The 22,267-nt window shown below is 34.8% G+C and overlaps 2 protein-coding genes across 6 annotated transcripts in view; both read left to right on the forward strand.

Annotated features, from left to right (window-relative positions):
* Positions 1-14,957, forward strand: part of LOC105345239 (transcription factor 4) — a gene marked incomplete in the record, with an annotated part of 55,095 nt that extends 40,138 nt beyond the window's left edge. For 2 of the 4 annotated variants that reach the window (XM_066088651.1, XM_066088661.1), the window contains 8 exon segments: positions 814-882; positions 3,208-3,429; positions 5,969-6,017; positions 6,261-6,438; positions 6,610-6,699; positions 7,603-7,748; positions 10,487-10,612; positions 11,647-14,957. In XM_066088651.1, the coding sequence (XP_065944723.1) occupies positions 814-882; positions 3,208-3,429; positions 5,969-6,017; positions 6,261-6,438; positions 6,610-6,699; positions 7,603-7,748; positions 10,487-10,612; positions 11,647-11,981 (1,215 nt within the window). 4 annotated transcript variants of the gene reach the window in all.
* Positions 14,958-17,811: 2,854 nt separating this feature from the next.
* LOC105345241 (sushi, nidogen and EGF-like domain-containing protein 1) lies at positions 17,812-20,489 on the forward strand. 2 transcript variants are annotated; one of them, XM_011453334.4, is made up of 4 exons: positions 17,812-17,970; positions 18,638-18,742; positions 19,034-19,151; positions 19,573-20,489. In XM_011453334.4, exons 1-4 carry the CDS (start codon positions 17,916-17,918, stop codon positions 19,652-19,654), a joined length of 360 nt encoding a protein of 119 aa, XP_011451636.3. In that variant the 5' UTR covers positions 17,812-17,915; the 3' UTR covers positions 19,655-20,489. The 2 variants fall into 2 exon arrangements, with proteins under 2 accessions (XP_011451636.3, XP_034321007.2); XM_034465116.2 differs by having other exon boundaries at positions 18,644-18,742.
* Positions 20,490-22,267: the final 1,778 nt, after the last annotated feature.

Genomic DNA, 22,267 nt, shown 5'->3' on the forward strand with positions numbered 1-22,267 from the left:
ATCATCATAATCATCATCATCATCATCATCATCATTGTGAGAACATTAGAACTTATAAAAGGTCATCGGTGCAAAATTCAAATGACGGAAATAAGTGTGTATACATATAAACTGTTCTTGAACTTGTCTATGGTCGTCTATAAATCAGAGTCTGGTCTTTAAAGGCATAGATAATCAGCCGGGGTTATTTTATTTTAGTACCGAAACCATTTACATGTAAATTTTTACGTGATGGTGGTGGCGAGGGGGGTGCCAAAATATGGAGAAATGATTCCTGGTTTTATGCATTATGATATATTACGTAAGGAAAAAAAATGATTTGTATGGGGTTTTGATTTTCTGCACTCTGGCGGAGGTTAAAGAATTATGTAATAAATATGATCTTTGCATATATTCAAACTTTTGTTAAAAGATTTATATTTTAAAAGAAATAGTTTAACAAAAAGAAATTTTATTTCCAAAAAGAAAGAAAGAAGTTTGAGGTTCTAAGTAGCACTTATACAGTAAAAAAAAAAAGAAGAAAAAAAGATTTTTTTTTAAGACCAAGGCATTTTATTACTTAAATTCTCTCATTTACAGAAATAGCGAAAACAAATTTTTATCCTGCATTGAAATGTACTCTTCATTATAATTGTAATGATGTTCTAACACTGCATTCTTCTCATTATCTTCATTTCATGTCATAAAATAACAGGTTAAGGGGAATATCTTTCAGCCTCTTCATTTCCATGGTTCGATTCAATCTCTCTTTCATGTTGTTCTCGTAACTTTTTGCATGTGACTAACTGCACTTTTTGAATTAACCAATCACAGCCCAGCAGATTGGAAGAGAGGCTGGATGATGCAATTCTAGTTCTGCATGAGCATGTTGTCACGGGCGAGGTATGCGGTTTCACGATTTTTTTTTATCCTCACATCTTGTTCATTGTTCGTTGTTGTGATTGCTTGTTGTGTTTCTGTCTCGGCTTGTTAGTGAATTTTTTGACAGTTTTGATTTTCATTATTTCATTTTAAATCTTAAATGTCTTAATTTTTTACATGATAAAAAACCCACCACAAAACCAGCAGTTCTTAAATGCTAATATTTTAACAAATTTACGTCAATTTGCATAACTATTACACACATGTTCTAGATGTTATTGAAATGTTGTTTTCAAATTTACCTGGAACATAATTTTTTTCTTACTAATATTTTTTTGTAAGCTTTTTAATAAAAATCATACAATTTTTTTTTTCAAGTTAAGCTTGCAACTTTAGAAGAATTTTTAGATGAAAAATATTAACATTTCCAGATATTCGGATCAGGTTTTTTTTAGGTCTAGAAATGCATTATGTATATATAAGGAGACAAATAAACTGGGAATTTCTTTGAAACAAAATCACGACTTTTATCGAAAGGTCTTTCAAAGACTAAACAATTCCTTACCTTTCCTTGTTGTTATGTCTAATCATTAACTACACAAATCTCATTAATCAAAACTCTTGTTTGTTGCATTTACATAGTGGAAACGATTAATTCCAATATTTCTCTCCATTAATCATTCATAATCATAATCTTTTCATTAACATTAACATCAAATCATGCTCTGATTTCTGTGAAATCCTTGTGTTTGGACCCAGATCAGATTGATGACTCTTTTATGTGCCTAGATAACTAATAAACCGACCTAGCCATGCTTAATCTGGCAAAGACGTCGTGAGAGCTCTAGAGACTTTGTAGAGCTCCTTGCAAATCTGGACAGTTCACTATTTGCGTGTGGTATGTCACCGTATAGTTCAGCATAAATTATTTATAATTTTTTATTCCCAGAAATTTTCGCACTCATTGTTGACATTTTTTAAAAAATTTGATTTGTTCAAAGACCCTGCGTGAATATGATAGATGAGATTTAAGGCCAAAAACACAGCGTGTTGTGAAGTTGATTAATTGTGAATTTCATTAATTGTTTGATATGTTGAGAGACAAGTGTCAGAGGTGAAGGAAATATTGTTAACTAAAATGAAAAAAAGATTCCCATATTTTTTAAACAAAAAAACTTGACTACATGTAAGTTGACAAAACCTTCAGAACTCTGTGGTAGGCACAACCATACACAAGGTTGTCCGACCAAAGACTGACTGAAATTTATATTTATTTTTCATTGCTCAAAAGAAAGATGTTGAGATATAGAGGATTCTAATGCACTCTTTTTTGTTGTGATTTCAACACAAAAATTAAAATGGATACTGGCTATCCATCCACCAAATCATATACGTTATATCGGTTTTTTGGGGGGTGTCACAAAATTTGCGAAAATGGGAAAAATATGTAGCATTTTTTATTTCCGTTAGTCATTTTTCGCGGTTTAAAGGTGTCCTACAGAAAATGATACAGGATATATATAATTTCTGCGCATTCAGTATTTTGCAATTTAAAAGAGTTTGCGAAAAAGTGAAAATAGATCATTGCGAAAATTACCGGATATACGGCGTTAGTATATGCAGTGTGAACTCATTTCAAATTATAAAACCAAGAGTAATCAAGCACCATACCTCATTAGATGCTCTAATGAATATGAACTCTTCAATTGGGAGGAATTATGGAAATCAAAATAACAAAAAATGTGCACTCTAATGACTAGGAGGTACGATATTCATTCAAGGGGAAAAATTGTGTTATATTTATTGTCAAATTATATGAAAAACTAAATATGTGGTCAAAAGGTTAATGTCCACATAGGAAGTAAAGGGCAGAATCTATTTTTAAATTGTCATAAAAACATCCTGACAGTGATCAAGGCTAGGTCAAGAAATAGTTGCAAAGTGTTCTAAAATTAGGGAGAAAAAAAATCACAAGGCCGAATAGACATAAATCACTACATTTTGAACGTGGAGAGAGGAGTTTTTTGCTTGGTCATTTGAAATGTGTTTCCTGAAAAAAGTTTGGGATTCGCCATCTTTGGAGCATAATGACTGACCAAAAAAAAAATACATAATAAATCTCTGAAAATTTGCATGATAGTTCCTGAATATGACAATTGTCAAAAATTGTGGATAAAAAGTAGTCAAGTTTATAGAAAATTAAATTAGGGAAAAAATTACCAGAATGGACCTATGCAGCTTAGATTGCGGAGTGGGGGATGGAAATAATAAATGTTGACAAAAAAGAAAGAATTGATAATGGTTGTTTTGAATCTCAAGCGATAGTTTTTTGTTTTTTTCCTTTAGCAAAGTCGTATGGAAGAGCGTCTAGACGATGCAATACATGTTTTGCGGCATCACGCAGGGGAACCACAGATGGCTGGTCTAGCGGCAGCAGCAGTGGGTGGTGGTGGTGGCGGTCATCAGAATCTGTCCATGATGCACTCGGGTGGGAACCACCCCAATGGTATGAGTGGAATGTCCAGCTACTCTGGGATGGGCGGAATTTCCAGTCATGTGGATCAGATGGTAAGGGGCTCTGTAATAAGAGAGAGAGAAAGTGAGAAGAAGAAAGGAAAACAATGAATAAAGAGAAAGGATGACAGAGAGAGTGACAGAAAGAATAAGGGAGACTGAAAGAAACAGAAAGATGCAGAGGCAGCAACAGAAAAAAGATTTTGGGCCATTTTTAAATTGGAATATACAGAGTTAGGTTTCTTTGTGAGGTGAATGATTAGAAAGACATAGAGAGAAACAAAGGGAGAATAGGATTGTTTTGCCTGAATCTTTTTTTTTTTTACTCCTGGCTTCCCTTGTTTTCTTTTGTAGAAATTAAGTTTGTGGTTTAACTGGGAAGTTATCAGTGGGGTAATGGTATGCATAGTCTGTGGCATTTGAGGTTTATATTTTTTCTGGATTAGTAATTCATCAAGAGTACAAGGAGATATAGATCAAGTGAGGATGTCGTCTTAAAGATACAGATTAGTGGCTATGTTTATATGATAATTTGTAAAGAATTACGATGCACTGTAAGGTTCTTGGAAAAAAAAAATTAATGCAGAGATGACAGTATGGGTGATTAATCTAAGACAATGCTTAATTTTAGCATTTGTGGATAGTTTTTATTAATATGATATTAAAGGACGACTTTGCAGCGACAGTAATTTAAAGATCAAAGTGTTCTGCAATGTTAAGCTTAAAATGGAATTTAAAGACAAATGGCATTTTGATGATGTTTCTAATAATAAAGATTTGATTATGAGATGCATGCGCACCACAATATAATTGTCTTTGTTATAAATTATGAGATTAATCCCAAAATATATATTTTTTTTGCCAGACATGTTAGTTGACAAATCCTGGATACAATTAAAACTTTTCTAATTAATGGCTGTCTGAAAGCTTCCATTTTTTTTTTGGAAGATGAAAAATTTGCATAGAACTTGATCCAAGGTTGGCTTTAGAGTTAGCAGGAATTGGGTTATGGATATTAAAAAAAAATCTTGTTGTCAAAATGAACGCCAGTCTTGGATCCTCTGTGTCAGACGTTCCGATTCTGACGACGCCATGGCATACAAAAACTCAGTACATTCTTTGAAGTGAGATAAATGGCTTATTAAATCAGTTGTCATTCTTCGGTCACATACTATCTCTACAAGTGACTATTGATGCCCTAAATAGTCTCAAGAATTTTCTCCGAATTGGCTCCCCCTGGGTTTGTCGCCAGCCAAGGAAATCTTGAGACTTCATGATTTCTTCTGACCTTGACTGCCAGATTTCTTGAATTTTAATGATGAAAAAAAAATTCTTTTTTTTCTTCTTTTTTGGGGGGTTCATTAATTCATTAATTAATGTGTTGATAATCTGTCATTAGCTGTTGCGAGAGAGTATGGCGGGGCTGGTATATAGGATTGCGACGACAAGGGTGTTATTCAGTTGTTGAGTGTCTGGTGTTGGAGTCGGAGGCTGTGATTTTCGCCCCTTACCCCATAACTTACCCACTTAAAGATTGTTGGGAACTTTGTTTTTAAGCCAGCATGCTGAAGGAAAACTTGTTTGATATTTCTTATTATAACATGCCGGGACTTCTAAAAAGGACGTGGCCTTTTGTAAGTCTTTTCATATTTTTTTTTTGAAAAATTTTAGTGCATTTTAAAACAAACCTTTTGAAAAAATTTTTAAAGGTATTTTAAAAATTCTAGCTTTGCAATATTAAGTGTTTGAACTTTGAAATTTTTTGAAACTTTGAATTTAGAGGTACTTTTTCTTTTTTTTTTAAAGGTTTTGCCTCTTTGATTTTGAAGTTGCATTTTTTAAATTAATGAAATTTTTTTTCAGAGGAAAAACTTTCGAAATTTTTTTTGTATTTTGAATGTTTTAGTTGCCTTTGGTCATTTGGCCATGAACTCCATCATAACACCTGTTGTTAGAAATATGTTGATTGTATTTCAGTGCATGCTCAATATTGTATACAAATTGGTAGTGTGCATTTGGCATAAAAGCCGGTTATGTCATTAGTCTTAAGGCAGGAAAGCCACATGTTGGGGTTATTTTCCTACCTCCACTTTTGAAGAGTTGGATGCAACCCTGAGTAATAGCTTATCAGGACCCATGTTTCTGCATCATGTGTCTCGAGAAGTTAATGTTTGGTTCTGTTCTGTGATGGTGGGAGAATTTGTGTGGCCTTGGGTCTTTGTGCAGATAGGAAAATCAGGAGGGCTAAAGGCACTAAATCGCAGTTTCACAGATGCGTGTCTTTTCTCAAGGTTTTTCCATCAGTCATATAAGAGAGAGAGAGAGAGAGAGAGAGAGAGAGAGAGAGAGAGAGAGAGAGAGAGAGAGAGAGAGGAGAGAGAGATGAAATTCATAGCCAAGGAAAAAAAGAAAGAAAAAAAAAAGATTTATAACCTAAGAAGAAATCCTGTATTATATTAGGCCCCTAAACTTTATCAAGTGTGATTTATGAATTCATTTTTACAAATGATTAATGGTGTTTTTTAAAAAAAACCGTTAAATTTTTGCCATACTCTCTGTAATGTTTCAAGAACTTTTATGATTGAATTTTTAGGGGAGCCATCACAACACATCAGAAAACACGGAGTCCAAGAGCCTTGATGGTGAGTCTCAATCCTAGCTTGTAGTTAGTGTATCTGTCTACATGTGGTATGAACAGTTTGGTTTTTTTGGGGTGGGTGCAAGGGGTGAGATAAAAAATTCCTTTTCACTCGGATGTCATTCATGTGTAAAAAAAATAATAAAAAGTTTGGCATGAGCAATCATAGCAAGCAGTTTTCAATTGAAATCAGGTGAAAGTTATATGGAAAGGGAGGTAACTCAAGGAAATGATTTTTTTTAAACAGGTGCTCCTTCAGAGAAAGCCAGCTTGGCCCTGAAAGAGGAGAAGATGGACAAAATCGATGGCGACTCGAACAAAAGCGAGAGCTCGGGGGAGGGGTCAAAGAGTAGTGTCACCTCTCCCGGGGGCAACGGTCCCCCTAGTAAGAGATCTAGGTACGGAGACGACACCAGTTTAGCAGGGTACTAGAATAGGAAAATTATACATTACAAAATCGGAAAAGAATTTAAAATGATTTTTTCAATTTTTGTTTGTTTTAATTGGTCTTTGTTAGAACTACTGGTCCCGCTTGAGTAGATTCTGAGAAGGCTTTTTTGTCCAAGCAACAGATTATATGCTGTTATTTGTTTTAGAAGAAGTGAACCCAATGACGAAGATGAATCTCCTGAAACCAAGGCGGAAAGGGAGAGAGTACGACGTCAGGCCAACAATGCCCGGGAAAGGTACATCAACTTCCTGTGTATTTACTTTAACATATCGGTTCAGAAGTTGAGCACTTCCAAAAAAAAATTCTTACTATTTAAAGAAAATAAAGATCTATTTATCATGATATGACGTTTGCAATTTTTATTTACATATTTAATGGATGGTTAATTTAGATAAGATTTGTTTGAAAATTTTTGTATTTGCTGGAAATGTACTTAAATGTTGCTTGTTATATAATTATGTATTCTTTATTATTTGCTATGAAGATATGTTATGATAGATATTTCTGATGCATTGATATTTGGTATATGCTGGCCTCTTAAGAATTTGAAATGTTATTTTATGCAAAGTTCCCTGTGTCATAGCTGATAGGTACTTGTGTACTCGGGCAAAGGTAGGTTTCTTAGGTTAATATAAAAGTTTCAAGAACAAGTTGCAGGTTATAACTATTCAAGAGACTTTTTAAGCAATATTTAAGTAATTTGTAAGAGGAATGGAATTAAGAAATGGAGACTCAGGTAAGTGTAGAAGAAAAACTTTATAAAGAGGGGAGATAAGCCAATTTCATAAAGATCTTGACAGCAAGTTGGTTGCGGTTAGGTAAAATAATAATGAGAATTTGAAAAATATTGAGTAAAATGCTGATGTAATCTAAAATGTAATCTAGTTTAGAGAAGTACAACATTTCTAAGAGTAATTAGTATGTACAATTGGTTTGATTTATACAAAGAGGTCAGCAATTGAGATCTATTATATAGCTAATCTTGAGAGCTATTCTAGTGGCCAGGTAAGAACAACATTATTGAGAATATTAAGTTAATGTACCATGTCTGACTCCTCCCTAAGTGGTCATGGCAAGCTAGCTAGGTAATCTTGAGAGAGCAATTTTGTGTACACGTGTGACTTTTGTCCCCCTCCAGAATCCGGGTGCGGGACATTAATGAGGCGTTCAAGGAACTTGGCCAGATGGTGGCGCTACAGTCGGGCTCCACCCAGCCCCTCACCAAAGTGATGATTCTCCAGCATGCTGTTCACGTCATCTCCTCGCTAGAACAGCAGGTCCGAGGTCAGTCGGTCGGTGATCCCTCGGCAACCCAAAGGTCAAGGTCATTCGGGAGTTAGGGCAATTGTCTGTGGATGCTACACACCACCAAATAGCCAGATTGTTAAAAAGAAGAGAAACAACCAGTTTGTTAAAAGTTTACTTAAGGGAAGGGGGTGTTAAAAATATTTTAATTGCAGGGAATTTCAAATATTTGGGTGGGGGTGTTTGAAGAAGTATAGAAAACTTGATGGGTGTACATGAATGTCTGGCCTTGGTGAGGTGTAGTTTACCAAAAACAATGGGTCTATCTCAGAGTGACCTTGACACAGAGGGTTAAAACAGGCCAGGGATGTGTAGGACAGTTTTGTACAACTAATGGTGAGGGCGTTTTTTTGATTTTCAGGCTCCGAGTACGCGACATTAACGATGCGTTTAAGGAGCTCGGAGAAATGGTGTCCCTCCAATCAGGGTCTAGCCAGCCCTTAACCAAGCTCATGATCCTACAGCACGCGGTAAACGTTATAACCGCCCTGGAGCAACAAGTGCGAGGTCGGTACTCATACCCCACTCACTGTCCATTTGTTTCAGGGTCGAGGACATAGGAAATTGGGTCAACTGGTCAGCTATGCAAGAGTCTGTGAAGGTTTGATACCTCCATATAACTAAAAAAAAAAAAAAAAAAATCAAAAGGTTTTGATACCATGGTGATTTTGATATGTAAATTTTTTTTGCAAATTGACCTTGCAATGGCCTTGTTGACCCCAAGTCCTCTGTTACCATGGAGACGGAGAAAGAGAAATCAGCTGATCATCAAGGGTAGATTACTGAGGGGTCAGAAAAACAAGTCAAGGGTATTGAACACGTCACTGTTAGGCAGTAGGCTGATGTTGGTGTGTTACGGTTTTTGCAGGATTCGGGTGCGAGATATTAACGACGCGTTCAAAGAACTAGGACAGATGGTGGCCTTACATTCGGGGACCAGTCAGCCACTAACCAAGCTGATGATACTACAGCACGCCGTTAATGTAATTACCTCCCTTGAGCACCAAGTGAGAGGTTGGTTGTACAGAGATTTCTATACATAGCATTGTCCATTACGTCAGCAGGGCTCTTGGGTCGATATGGATGAGGATTGGTGAGGAGGGAAGGGGGGATAGAGGGATAAGGAAAAAGAATTTCTGTTGGTCAGGGGTTCTTTTAGTTATCAAAGTGGGCGGGGGGTTGGGTGTAGATTATCTATTGAATTTAAATAGAAGTAATATTTGTGAAGAAATGTTGATAAACAATTCATATTCTAGCAAAAGTAACAGACTATTCTATTTTTGTATTCAATTTTTTGAGTGGTAAGGAAGAAGCAAGACTATATTATAAGATGGATATGAATGATTATTATTTTTTTTTGGGGGAGGGGGGTGGAAAGGAAGTTAGATTCTAAGTTTTGTCAGCAGACTGGTCCCTTTAGTGAGTTAATTGGAGTTAGGTGGGAGAGCCCTGTTGATGCTGGCAAGGCTGATGGTGAGGCTTGTTATCATGCTCCATATGCTGCTATTTGTCTACCACAATAGCCACCACAAAACGCCACAAAGCTAGCTACCACAGTTATCACCTTATATGTTCGTGGTGCACCATTTCACACATGTAGGGTCCCTTGTGATGGCGACATGGAATTTTAACAGCTTGTGTAGTTGTTACACATACAGTTATTGTGTGTAGTGAATGGTGTGTCTGCTTTGTACCCTCTAACATGCAAACCAGATGGTACTGTGTTCTAAACTCAAGACATGATTGACCAATCAAGTAGTGCCTTGTAAACTTTAAGTCAGAAATGATAGCCAATCAAATTTTGCCTCTTTCAACTTTGGTCAGGTTGAAAAAATGAAATAATTTATTAAAACTAGTGCCATGTACCCATCAAAACTTAACAAATATAACTTTTTTGTAAACCTAAAGCAAGTAAACATAACTTATTGATTGATTTGTGCCAATGTTAACAAACATCACAGAAAAAAGTCGCTTCTTGCTTGGATGAATCGTACACATTATTGCAACCATAACACTCTAGTGGGGGGGGGGGGGGGGGTTAAAGGGACAAAACTGCGGAGGGATGGGGAAGTTGCTGCCCTTGATGAATGGCTGTTTCTTGTGAGTCCTTGATACTTTTTGTTTTGTCTTTCAGAAATCAGGAACTTTTGCTGTATATATAAGATAGCATGAAAACTAACTTAGAGAATTATGCATGAACTCACTGTTAACATTGTGAATGAAGTTGATGTTTTAACTCATGATTATATTTTGTGTATATTTAGTTTATTTTTCTTTCAATTTGAAAATGATGCTGAATTTAAAAAAAAAGCTTCTCCATTAAAAAAAGACTCAAGTTAAGAGGTTGAAACGAGTAACTTCACCATTTCATAACATTATGACTAATACCTTGAAAAATGAGTGTAATTGTTTATGTCATAGTTTTGCCATGCATTCTGAGATGCTTTTTGTGTCACTAATTTCCTTCTTCATTATGATTGTATCATTGTAAAAAACAAAAAACATAAAAAAAACCAACCGAATCCATCCTTTGATGCGTAAATATTTGAAAAAAAAACAAAAAAAATTCTATTCACATGGCAAATCTGACAATGTTTCTAGATATATGTATGTTCAACATAACTTTTTCTTTATTTTCACTTTCAAATCTGAAAAAGCGCTTCAAGTTCTTAAAAAAAAAAGAACATTTTATAAACTTGTTTTTTCTCTTTTTGCAGAGAGGAATCTCAATCCCAAGGCAGCATGTCTGAAACGCCGCGAGGAGGAGAAGACGGAGGAGCTGCCGGGAGGTCGCGGCGGCATGACGGCGGACGATCTGGCCGCGCAGCAGGCAGCGTTATCAGGTAAGGTACGCAACTTGTTGCTGCCTTATTCCAGCGCTCAGTACGGCCAGCAAGAAGATGGTGACATGGAGGACTTCTGCTGAGTCGAGTTTTTGTTAGGTAAAACTTGCTACTCGGACTCCAGCCTCAGTCAACAAACTTCTCCTAATCCTGCTCCTATAACCTACTTTTTTTCCTCCTATTCTCTCTTGGTTTTTTAATTAATTAATTAATTTTTCATGACTGTAAACCAACTCTTATTTGCGCTTAGGATAATTTTTACGAGATAAGTGAATATTTCTTACCTGTGGAAATTTCTTGTCATGAACCAGTTCGTCATTGATTCTGGTATTAGTTAACTTTAATCTACATTTATTAGTACATATTAAAGTCAATGTTAACCAGTTTACTGTTAAATCCATAGTTAAAGCGAGGAATTAATATCAGCATAAAATTGCAAGAGGCACATCTTGCGGATTTTAAAATTTTGTTTTTCTGACATATGTAAACTTAAGAAATTATGATACAAATCTAGTGTTCACGATTTCATTATCTTGCGATCTGATACAAAATGGTTGAATCATGGAAGTAAGTACTTGTGAAAAATAAGGAATCTACAGTATCAATGTTTGTTGGTTTACAGTGTTATTATGCATGGGACCTGTTACTAGGTCTGAATTATCCTCCCCTTCTCTCCATGGTGGCGGTACTGATATCTGGAATTCTCTCTGCACACAAGCTATTACAGTCTGTTTCTGTTCGACATTTCTTGCTGCATTCCTTTTTTCGTTAGCATGAGGAAAAAAGTGATTTTGAATATTTTGTAACCCTATTTATCAGAACTAGAAAAAATGTGTTGAAATAATTGAAAACAACAATGTTTATTACTGTTACATTTTCCAGTGATGATATTTTGTGAAATGTTTTATTTCATCAAGTTTATTTGGGAAAAAAGTTAAAAGGAAGAGAACCCTGTGATGGTAATATAGATGAAAAAAAAAAGCCCAGCTAACTATTAGAATATGACTGCAATAGATGCCGGTCTTGTTTTGCAGGTTCTGCCTCTCTGAGTCAAATGGGGTCATGTGGAGGAGGAGGGAGGGGAGGGGGCGTGTCCATGAACAACGCCCCCACAAACAGACACAGTGCTTACCCGTACATGTCAGGGGGCGGTCAGGAGAACAGCCCCTACATGATGGGAGGGGAACCCCCTGCCATGAAATATTCAGACTCTAAGTGTTCGTCCTCCAAGTCGATGGAGTCAGAGATGGCCATGAATGGGATGGGTCTGTCCTCGTCGTCGGGCGGGGGCGGCCTGGACCACTGTGGCCCCGGTGACATGGGGATGCTGGCCCGACTGACCTCAGACCAAGGACACTCCACTTGCTAGCCGCTAAAAAATTAAAAAAAAACAAAAAATGGAATTTTTTTTATTCCAAACAAACTGAAAGGCAATAATGATTATAATTTTTTTTTTTTTTACATGTGTATAATCACTGCTGTATCAATAGTGAACATAAGGTAACTCTTACAAAGAGAGAGCCAATGATGGCTTTGTCCAGTTCAAGAGTTATCCTCCCCTGAGAGATAACATTTTTCTTCCCTCTCGATGTTACGAGAGCTCTCTTGTGTTAAGTAGTAAGGTCTGCTGTGACAAGCTGTAGATGTTTGATTCTTGGTCACAGGAAAGCTTTTTTTATGTAAAATATATGTTATGCTGTTGAGCAGGCTATGCCAGTACATTATGATTTTCATTACGTTTCATTGCTGTTATTTTGTCAGTTGCCATAGTAACAAAACTATTTTTGAGAATCGAGATTCGATTTTTCTGAATATGTGCTTTGTCTCTTCAAATTTTTATTGCCGATGATATGAAAGTGTAATTTTTATTGGGAAACAAAGAGTCATGCTTTATATCTATAATGAATACTTATATAATTGAATGAAGGAAATAAATTGGTAAAGTCATTTAAAAGGTGTGCAATTTTTCTATATGGATGACAAATGATAAGAAATTTTTATTACATATTTTTAGACAGAATGAGATAAAGGCTATCTTTACATATAATTTTTTTTGTATTGTTGAAAAATTTTTGGATGTTAAATTTTTACCTAGGGACGTGGGACCTCACTAGGAACAGTAATTTACAAATTGCTGACAAAAATATTGATGATAAAGATGATACAAAAGAAAAGGTTGTGAAATATTAGGAATGATCCTTTGGTTGTGTTTTTTGCTATTATTCTATGGCAAAGAATCAAGTCATACATGCGAAAAAGGCTTGTATCATGAAGCCAATATCAATGATATTTTACTATAGCATTAATACAGGTTAAAAATCTTCTGTGGAGCAATTTGTATGTAAACGCATAACAGCATATTGAGCTTAGTTTTTACTTGGTGCATATTTTGAGTGTTGATTATATATAATAACGCATTGTAAATAGTTCATTCTTCATATTATGCATGACAATTCTTGAAGCCAAAATATGTCATAGACAAGGGCTGTAACTCTGTCGTGTTTTTTTTGGTTTTAAGACAAATTTGGTAGTGCCATTGGTGAATTTTACTCCTTGGTTGCACATTTTTTGAGAGAGATAAATTTAAATCTTTTAGATTTGATGAATGCCAAATATTTAATTATTTTCTTTGAACTTCATTCTTTGTGTTTAATGAATAAGAACTGTATGAGGGGAAAAAATGCCAAATTTCAAAGGACAAATAGCTTTCATGACTTGTTGGCCTGTGGTTCTGGGGTTAGCCCCCTTTGTATAAATGTACATAGCACCTTCAGAATCGTTATTATTATAAAAATATATATCAAGTCAGTGCCTGTCTTTTTACTGGGACGCCATGAGTTACCTCCCTTTGATTTATTTGAACCAAAGCAATGCTGTTGTGAGGTATAAAGGGAGGGAATCGTGAAGTGTCCTCGGTGATGCATTACGTCATTTAACATAGAGGGAAAACATTCTTCCAGTTGGCTTTTTTTTTCTCTCTGTGTGCATAGTGTAAAATTGATGATCTAATGTACTGATCAGAGAGAGAGAGAGAGAGAGAGAGAGAGAGAGAGAGAGAGAGAGAGCAATCATATCTGACTTCATTTTGTCATGTCCAGCCAAAGGGAGGTAAAGCTTGTGTTCTGATTCAACTTTGGATGAATGTTCAAATTGACCCTTACGTTAGATCAAGTATTACCTTACTACGACCACCACAAGAAAGTTTGTGTATGTTGTAGATCATCTACTCACCAAAAGTAAAACACCTCAAATTTTGTTTGTTTTTTTCTTTAAAAGAAAGTGAACAATGTATATTTTTGTTTAGCATTGCTAATTTTTGGTTGTACCTTGTATGTTATCTATGGATAAGATCTGATGTGATTGGTTGATTCATTTTGTATAAAATATTTTGTAAGGTACAATCTGATTGGTTGATTTATACTTCTATGGCACAATCATGGAGAGATCTGATTGGTTGATTTTTTCCTTCTTAGTACAATCATTGATCTGATTGGCAGAAAGAAAAACAATTATGATTGTTTATGCAGGAAATTTTTTTTAAATATCTGAACAAGGTTGTTTGAACATGTTGTGTTTCTTGATTTCTAGCATCAAATTAATACCTACCCCCAATTATATTTGAAATATTTGAATGTAAATGATTGAAATATTTATTGTTTCTAGAGAAAGATTCGTGGCCTTAGAATATTAAATTCCTTGCTAGCAAGGGCTAATGATTATCATTTAGATAATTGTATATTATATATATATTAATATGATATATATTATGTTGAGAGAGATTGAGAGACAGTCGTGGTGGGATTAAACATCTGGTCTTATGAAGACCTTGGATATGATTATTTAAAAAACAAATTTATGTAATTTATTTGAGTATAGGGAATCAACCCTCAGTTATCTCCCTTTTAACTATAATAGAAAAATGTGGATATGAACAAATTGATTGAAAAAAAAGTTTGTATATTTGAATTTGTATAAGCTTTAAAAGATCGACCCATGACCGCTTTATTCTTTGTCATTTCCTGAAACAAGATGTATATTTAGCGTAGAGAAATCATATTCACAATCAATTGTTTTATTTTTTATTGAAGTATACTGTTAGTGACATTTTTTCTCTCTCTCTTCCCCCATGAGAGGAGTTGGTCTTGTTAAAGCAGTAAGATCCGCCCCTCCCCGTATCGTTGACCTTTCACCTATCACTGCCATTGGACTAGAATGTAGTGTGATTTTATCATTGTGTATGCCAGGTCATATTTTTTTCAGATCTCTCGTTTTTTTTGGAGTATGATATATAAATACCTTGTAAGTCTGCTGAAAGAGATAAAGTAATAAAAAAAGTCGAACTCTTCATTCTTTTCTTTATTTTCTATTTTGACGGATTTTCTTGAGCTGCTTCTTAGTATTTGTCGTGTTTGGACTTTAGAAGGGGTTGTTTTGAGTTTCAAATTGCTTTGATATGAAAATATCTAATGGATCAGTTGCGCGAATCCATAATGTTTTGGGAGGAGGCGTCCGAATGAATATTTCTACAAACTGAAATTTTGGCGCGGGTTGAGGGTTGGGGATTGCGGATAAGGCCTGTCTATTTCTTTGGCTATTAGGATTATTCATTAACAATGGTTTAGTTCTACTCAACTTTGGATTCGTTGGAGAAAATCAACGTATGCTTCGTAATGTGTCTTTAAATTAAGGGCTCTATGATACATTACAAAATCGATACGTAGTGTTATCATAGACAAAGACACTGAAAATGTAAATATTAAGACTTGAACTTGAGATAAAATCAAAAGGTGCATGTAATAACGTGTTGAATACAACAAAAAAGTACCCGGTTGACGTTGTTGAAAATTTGTGCGAAAATTAGCACGAGATGTTCAGAGATCTCCCAGAATGGATAAATACGTTTCGTATCTCAATATTCGTTAGAAATGAGTTTTTGGTAATAGATCATATTATGTGAAATTTAAGCGATTAAGAAGGAGACAGTGGGAGTATAGCAATTAAGGAAGGAGTCTTTTCACGTTTTCGACTTGTCAAACGTAAATTTGATTAATTGTTCATTAAATCAAGATGAAAGGAAATTAAAATAGTATATTTTTCTTTCTTTTTTACTATCATACAACTTGGCATAGAAAAATGTAATCAATGTTTAGAATGGAACAAGGACTATATTTTTGGCGTAATATTGGCGTAGGAAAATATCACATGTTGCGCAATTCAGAATTGCTGCAGATTATATATATATAATGAGTCTGTTTTAGCATTTTAAAAACAATAACAATAATGTTGGATTTTTTTTTACTAATGTGAACTAATAATATGATACTTGGGTTTCAGAATATGTTTTTAAAATATGATTTGCTTATCAAATAACATTTTTATAAGCTTTTTAAAGCGCCCATTCTATACATTGATTTTGTGAAAAAATCAGTTTTTCTCTCTTATGAAACGGTCAATATATTAGCTTTTCTGTCAATTTATATCTTTATATAAAGTCTTCATAATACATAAAAATTAGAAATATTTTATTATTGGAAGCATAAAAAAACAATCAAAATTTCTTCAAAATTTAAGAAAATTAGAGGAAATGCGGGCTAAGCAATATCAATTTTAGTATAAATATTTATTCCAATTTAGTAGTATAAGCTGATAGACACTCTCATGGTCTATGATTTCATTGAAGATTTGAATCTTCAAATCTTAAACAAATGTCTACAGAACTATATAGAGCTACACTTATTTTTATCACTCCTTACGTTGAGAAAAAAGGTAGTGACCTTGACCTGACCTTTATCCGAAAACAAAAAGGTCAAATTTAATTAAACTGATAGAATCATTACCTAATATGATCCGTTTGACTGTGTCAAAATTTCATGCATTTCTTATTATAAGAAGTATGTTTGATAATAAAAAAAACTCCTTCCTTAACCGTGCCTACTCTTAATCTCGTCAATTTTACTTAAAGTATGTACGTAGATTTTAACCCACTTTTTCATTAGCTGATCAAAAGTTCTGCGCCAATCATTATCATCTCTCTTTTGTTTACGGTTTATAAAGCTGTCAATAGAAATGAGACGTCGCTATGAACTTGGAGAAATTCTTCACGATTTAAAACATCATTTAGAACCATTTTAACAAGAGCTTGGACTTTGGTTAGTTGTGTCAAACTGCATTGTGACCTCGCCCTGTCTATTTCATAACTGGCCACTCGGCCATGGCTTTTGAGATAAAACTACGCAATCTATGTATATTTCACTTGAAACCAGCGTCATGTTAACTTCTATGATGCCAGAAATAGAGACCACCACCTACCGAAAGTCCAAGGTCTTGTTAAAATGGTTCTAATAGGATTTTTAGCGACTGCTGATTAGATGAAAAAGTGGGTTATGTTCTGATTCTTCTTAAATTCTCGGGGAGATTAAAGAGGGCATGATGAAGACTTTTCTCATATACCACAAAGCATCATTACGCGCAGGGGAAGTTTTTTCTTATGTAAAAATTCAATCCTTATTGTGGCCCCACCCACCTACCCGCGGGGATCAACTCCCTTTAAAATATATCAGACTCCGAAAAAAGAAAGAAATCAAAATAAAAATGAAGAATTTTTTTCGATACATTTTGAAGTTCCAGAGATCCAATAGAAGAGGTTTACCAAGGAGTGTTATCATCATAAATCTAACATGTACATAAATATTTGTTTATACATTGTATGCTGATGAACTACGAACTAAATAAAGTTGTTAATATTTTTCCGGGGTGGGTCTCATGTCGATCATTTGATTTTTTCTGTAAATCCAATTACTTTGCTAAGTCCCGGGAGGGGGGGGGGGGTAGTAGGTCCGACCAACATTTTTCCTAGATTCGTGTATGACATGTAATGTACAATCGTACAGTGTTTTCGTTTAATATACAATTAAACCATATCGTACACATGCATCTGTACATTAGATTGATATCAGACCGAATCTGTTGAACCTATATTGCTCGCTGTTCCCGGTTCACTATCTACTTTATCTGTTTGTCATCGCCAATTACATGCTACACTCACGAGCTATAAAGCAGATATTCCCAGCTGCACGCCCGGGAAAACGAACACGCAATATCTTGCATTGCCTGCTGCGTGTAAAGATTCGATGTACAATTTGGATTTGCTTTTTCGCAAGCAAAGATTTGTGATATAGAGGAGGGATATATAGCTTTGTTTGTTGTGTTATTTTTACATGAAAATGTGCCGGAAGTCGAAACATACATACAGATGCATTTCCGGTTGAAGGCCAGTAAATGACACGGATCGAGGCTTACAGAGATGACAATATGGACGTTACTCTGTCTCTTAATGTGGCACTTGTTTAGATTCGTGGGTAAGTTTTTTTTTAAAATTCCATATTTTATATAACCATATATATTATCTATAATAATGTCTTCATTTGATTGGAAAACCAAGTTTTGACATCTCTTATAAAATTTTATCATGAAAACCTATAATATATACATTTATAAGGGAACTGAATTGCTTCCGAAAATGAACATGTATTGTAAATTAACGCCGGGTCGGATGTAATTGTGCCAGTGCGAAAGATCGAGGCATTTCTGAACCCGTCTAATTGGCAATATCAAACAAAATCACAAATGCCATATGACATCCAATTATCTTTAGGATATGTTAAAATCATTTTGTTTTTACTCTAATTTAGTGTTTTTTACCTGACAGATGATATATGTAAACAACGAAACAATCACAAAAACACTTTCGTTAAATTGTCCGTTACTGATTTCATATCGATATATGTAGATTATAATATACATGCAATTAAATAAGGTCGTGATTTTCTATGGATTTTTATCACGTACTGAATATATAACTCAACCGTGCGATAAACGAAAATTAATAAAGAGCTCGCAAACTTTTCTCTTTGCATTGCAACTTAACTATAATAATTTATTTACAGTTGCTTATCATACACAGTTTTTGTCCATGGACAACTAGATTGTTCATTATGTAATTCATAAACGCATTTTTCTCCCAAGCTGCAGATTGCATTTCGAGTCCATGTCAAAATAACGGCACATGCGTACCCGCGTCCTTCCGGTGTGAATGTCCACTGAAATATTCAGGAAAGTTTTGCGACATCGGTAAGTGAAAGTATATCCGTTTTTGGTGGATCGATTTTGCGCAAAGCAATCGACTCACGGCAAAAATAACGAAAACATTCATAAGGATTATGCAAATTGTCATCAAAAATATACTTCTATATCTAATCTAAAACATTATTATTCGATCAATAAATGTCTCTTTATTGTATTTTTCAAGTTTGAAACTTTGCATGAAGTCATCTCACGTTATTTAAGTTAACTCATTTGCGCCGTCGTGCCTTAAGTCTGTTTACTGTAGTGATGCGATGAATGTACACTCTCTTATTACAGAATGTCCCCCTAGAGAATCCACAAACTCTTATGAAGGATTTACATCCGGGTTTTTGTCCGGAGCGGGCGCCATGTTGTTTTTGTTTGCCTCTGTCTGTGGCACCGTGTGTCTTACTAGGTAAAAAGCTGCACGTAAATACACTTCTCCTCTGTATAATTACCATGGTTACTGCAAATATCTATCGAATTGAGATAGATATATGCAGTAAGTAAAACAGTAAAATGTTTTTGATAGGTATGCGTTTACTTACTATGTGGATAAGGAAGCAAAAAGAGACGGCCTTTGCGGTCCGATATTGACAATGTAATAATATTTGCAGAAATAATGCATTTACATGACCCGCGTCAGCAGATAAAATATTTTTTGTTTGGTCTTCATTTTTGATACGATAATAATTTTTCGCGGATGCTTTCTGGATCTCATGGCCGAATTGACATATTCTTTATTTATGATTAACTTCAATGCAATGACAGTGCATAGGTATGCCAAAAGATGAAACAAAAAGACGAAATGATTGGTGTTTTTTTGTGTTGTGCAGGAAATATGAAGAACACAAGCAGCTCAGACGTTTGGAGAAACGACAGAGGACGGTGCAGATATTGTCAAAGGACAACATTTGATGATATCTGATGATATCTGATATCTAACGAATGTTAGTCATGGGTCCGAAATGGGGTAGAACTTCAGACTATTATCGAACTCAGCCGAGGATATCTATGGAAAAAAAGAACTGTTGATGAGCTAAAGCATTGTCCGAAAATACATGATAGGACTCGCAGATTTACCTGTAGAATTATTTTTTATGCTATTAAACGTACTTTATGGGGAAACTTTGACTGTATGAGAAATTATTATAACGTAGACGGGAAATAAGAGTGAATTACAAAACCCTCTTCTGTAAAGACACATAACTATTTTTTAACAATACACAACTTAATTATGACCATGATGATATGAAGCTATGATTTTTGATGTTTATTGTAGCTGTTTTCATTCATCGTTAAGAAATGGAACTCTCATTTTCAAATAAAGAAAAATTAGACAGACAACCAAGCTATATCTGGAGTGGTTGATTTCTGATAGGCAGTCTTTGTCGTGCCTTGATGCGAGCCAGTGTCAAATACCTTTTTGAAGCTTATCGCTTACTTACAGGATGCTTGATGTTCATCAAATAAACTTTATTATACTTTCATGCTGAATACTGAAATCTGATTGGTTAAGACGCAGTTGGTAATCCGTTCTATTACCCTCAGCGTTAGCAACACACTTGGCAACGGGTAACACAACGAATTGTTACAAGCACGTAAATTATGCGCGTACGGTTCGCCGTAGAATTCACTTCATTTCTATATAAAACAGTAAAATGTTCTTTAAACTTAAGACATTCAGTATAATAAAATAAATAGTGCCTGTTATGGAAGGGTAACTGTTGAAATTGACATCCCTCGAAAACCATTGTCAACCTCCGCTTTGCGTCGGTTGACAATGGTTGGTTCGGGGTGTCAGTTTCAAAAGTTACCCTTCCAAACAGGCACTATTTATATAATAGAATTTACCTAACATTAAGACATGATTTGTTTACCTATAAACCATTATAAAGTATAGAAAAAAATACATAAATATTGACTTAAATTTGGGTATTTTACTATATTTTTAAACAGAGCTCTTCTTCTCATGGAGATAAATACAGTCTAAAAATTGCCACAACCATCGAGTCGTCTTAATTTGTGGAATACAAAGTAAGGGAGGCTGGGCGATCAACTATACATCGGATCCACCTTAAACTTTTTAGATGCGATTTGATACAGACTATTAGATATTAAAGAAGAAAGATTTCACCAAAAAGGAGCTTTAAATCATATTTGCCTAAATTTTTGTACGAAACTCTTCTTTTTAAGGAGATAAGAACCGTTCTAAACATTTCCACGATCATTCAGCCGTCTTAAAATATGTGTTTTTTTAATTACACAAGTAAATTCCCTAAGAGTCTAAATTCAAATAACCGACTTGTTCTCGGTTTATATACATTCATTTTTATCTTTATAAAATAAGGCCTAAAAAATATTGTTGGTTTAGGGTAACCCGCTCAACCTATAAATTTGCCCCGATCCTACCATTTTTAGATGTCTGTTTTTATCCGATTGTGATTTTCATATTTCCATCGATAAAAATACGACACAAAAAAATTCTAAAGATTTTATGTTTGTGTCCTCATGCGGAAAAATTATGATAAAATTTAAAAAATAACCCCTGCCTACCTTACATAATTTTTTCATCAATGTTACCCTAAAACGCAATTTTTTTTTCTTGTATAGGTCTAGTCTAATAATGTAACCAAACATTTTTTTTTGGGGGGGGGGGGGGGGGTTGAAAGGCAATCCGCTAAATGTTGGTACAACTCTAAATTGTAGAAAACTTTGGGTCTTTTTTATATCAGCGTACATGACAAGAACAGAAATGAAATTTAAAAGTAACAAGCATTCAAATCCAGCCTATATAAACTTGATCCACAGAAAAGAAGCCATGAATACACATCGTAAAGAGAATTCATTTCTCTCTTGTCAGCTATTTAATGACGTCTAATCTCCCTGATCCGTATAAAATATACTGCAACATCCATTCTACCAAATATTACAGGCACCATATCTCCAGAAAATATATTGCGATAATCTGAACAGAGTACAAAGGAATAAAAGACATTGAGAGATAATCCCAAAACATACATTACCACCATAAAAAACCCCTCGATACTGCCAAGATGTTTTATTGTTGTCGACTTGATTAGCAAATTTACACATTTAATACTGTGTCAATACCTGCACGATACAAAAGATATCTACCAAGGTATCTTCTTTGTCAAACACAATGCGCGGGTCTTCTGCAGTTTGGGTTTGTGTTTTAAATCTCTCTGGAGTTTTCGGAGTGGGGGGTGTCAAACTCGTCTTCCTTTTGGACTGTTACAACTAATGCGAGAGGTCGACCCCTCCTTGTCAATGCCGACGTTTCGTGGATTGTGATGGTTACTAGCTGAGGGTATAAGCGGACTTCCATGGTTACCAGTAGTTTTCAAGAAAAAGGAAGGAGACACACGTGATAATTTCCATACTGAATACACGGAGACTGTTAAAGGCGTGATATTAGAATTAATGTATATATGTATATATTTAAGGGAAGGATTACCACATAAACAGCAGAAATGTAAGAACTTAAATTAACTCACTCTATTAAACATC

Source organism: Magallana gigas, chromosome 1, assembly GCF_963853765.1.
Source record: "Magallana gigas chromosome 1, xbMagGiga1.1, whole genome shotgun sequence".
Lineage (NCBI taxonomy): Eukaryota > Metazoa > Mollusca > Bivalvia > Ostreida > Ostreidae > Magallana > Magallana gigas.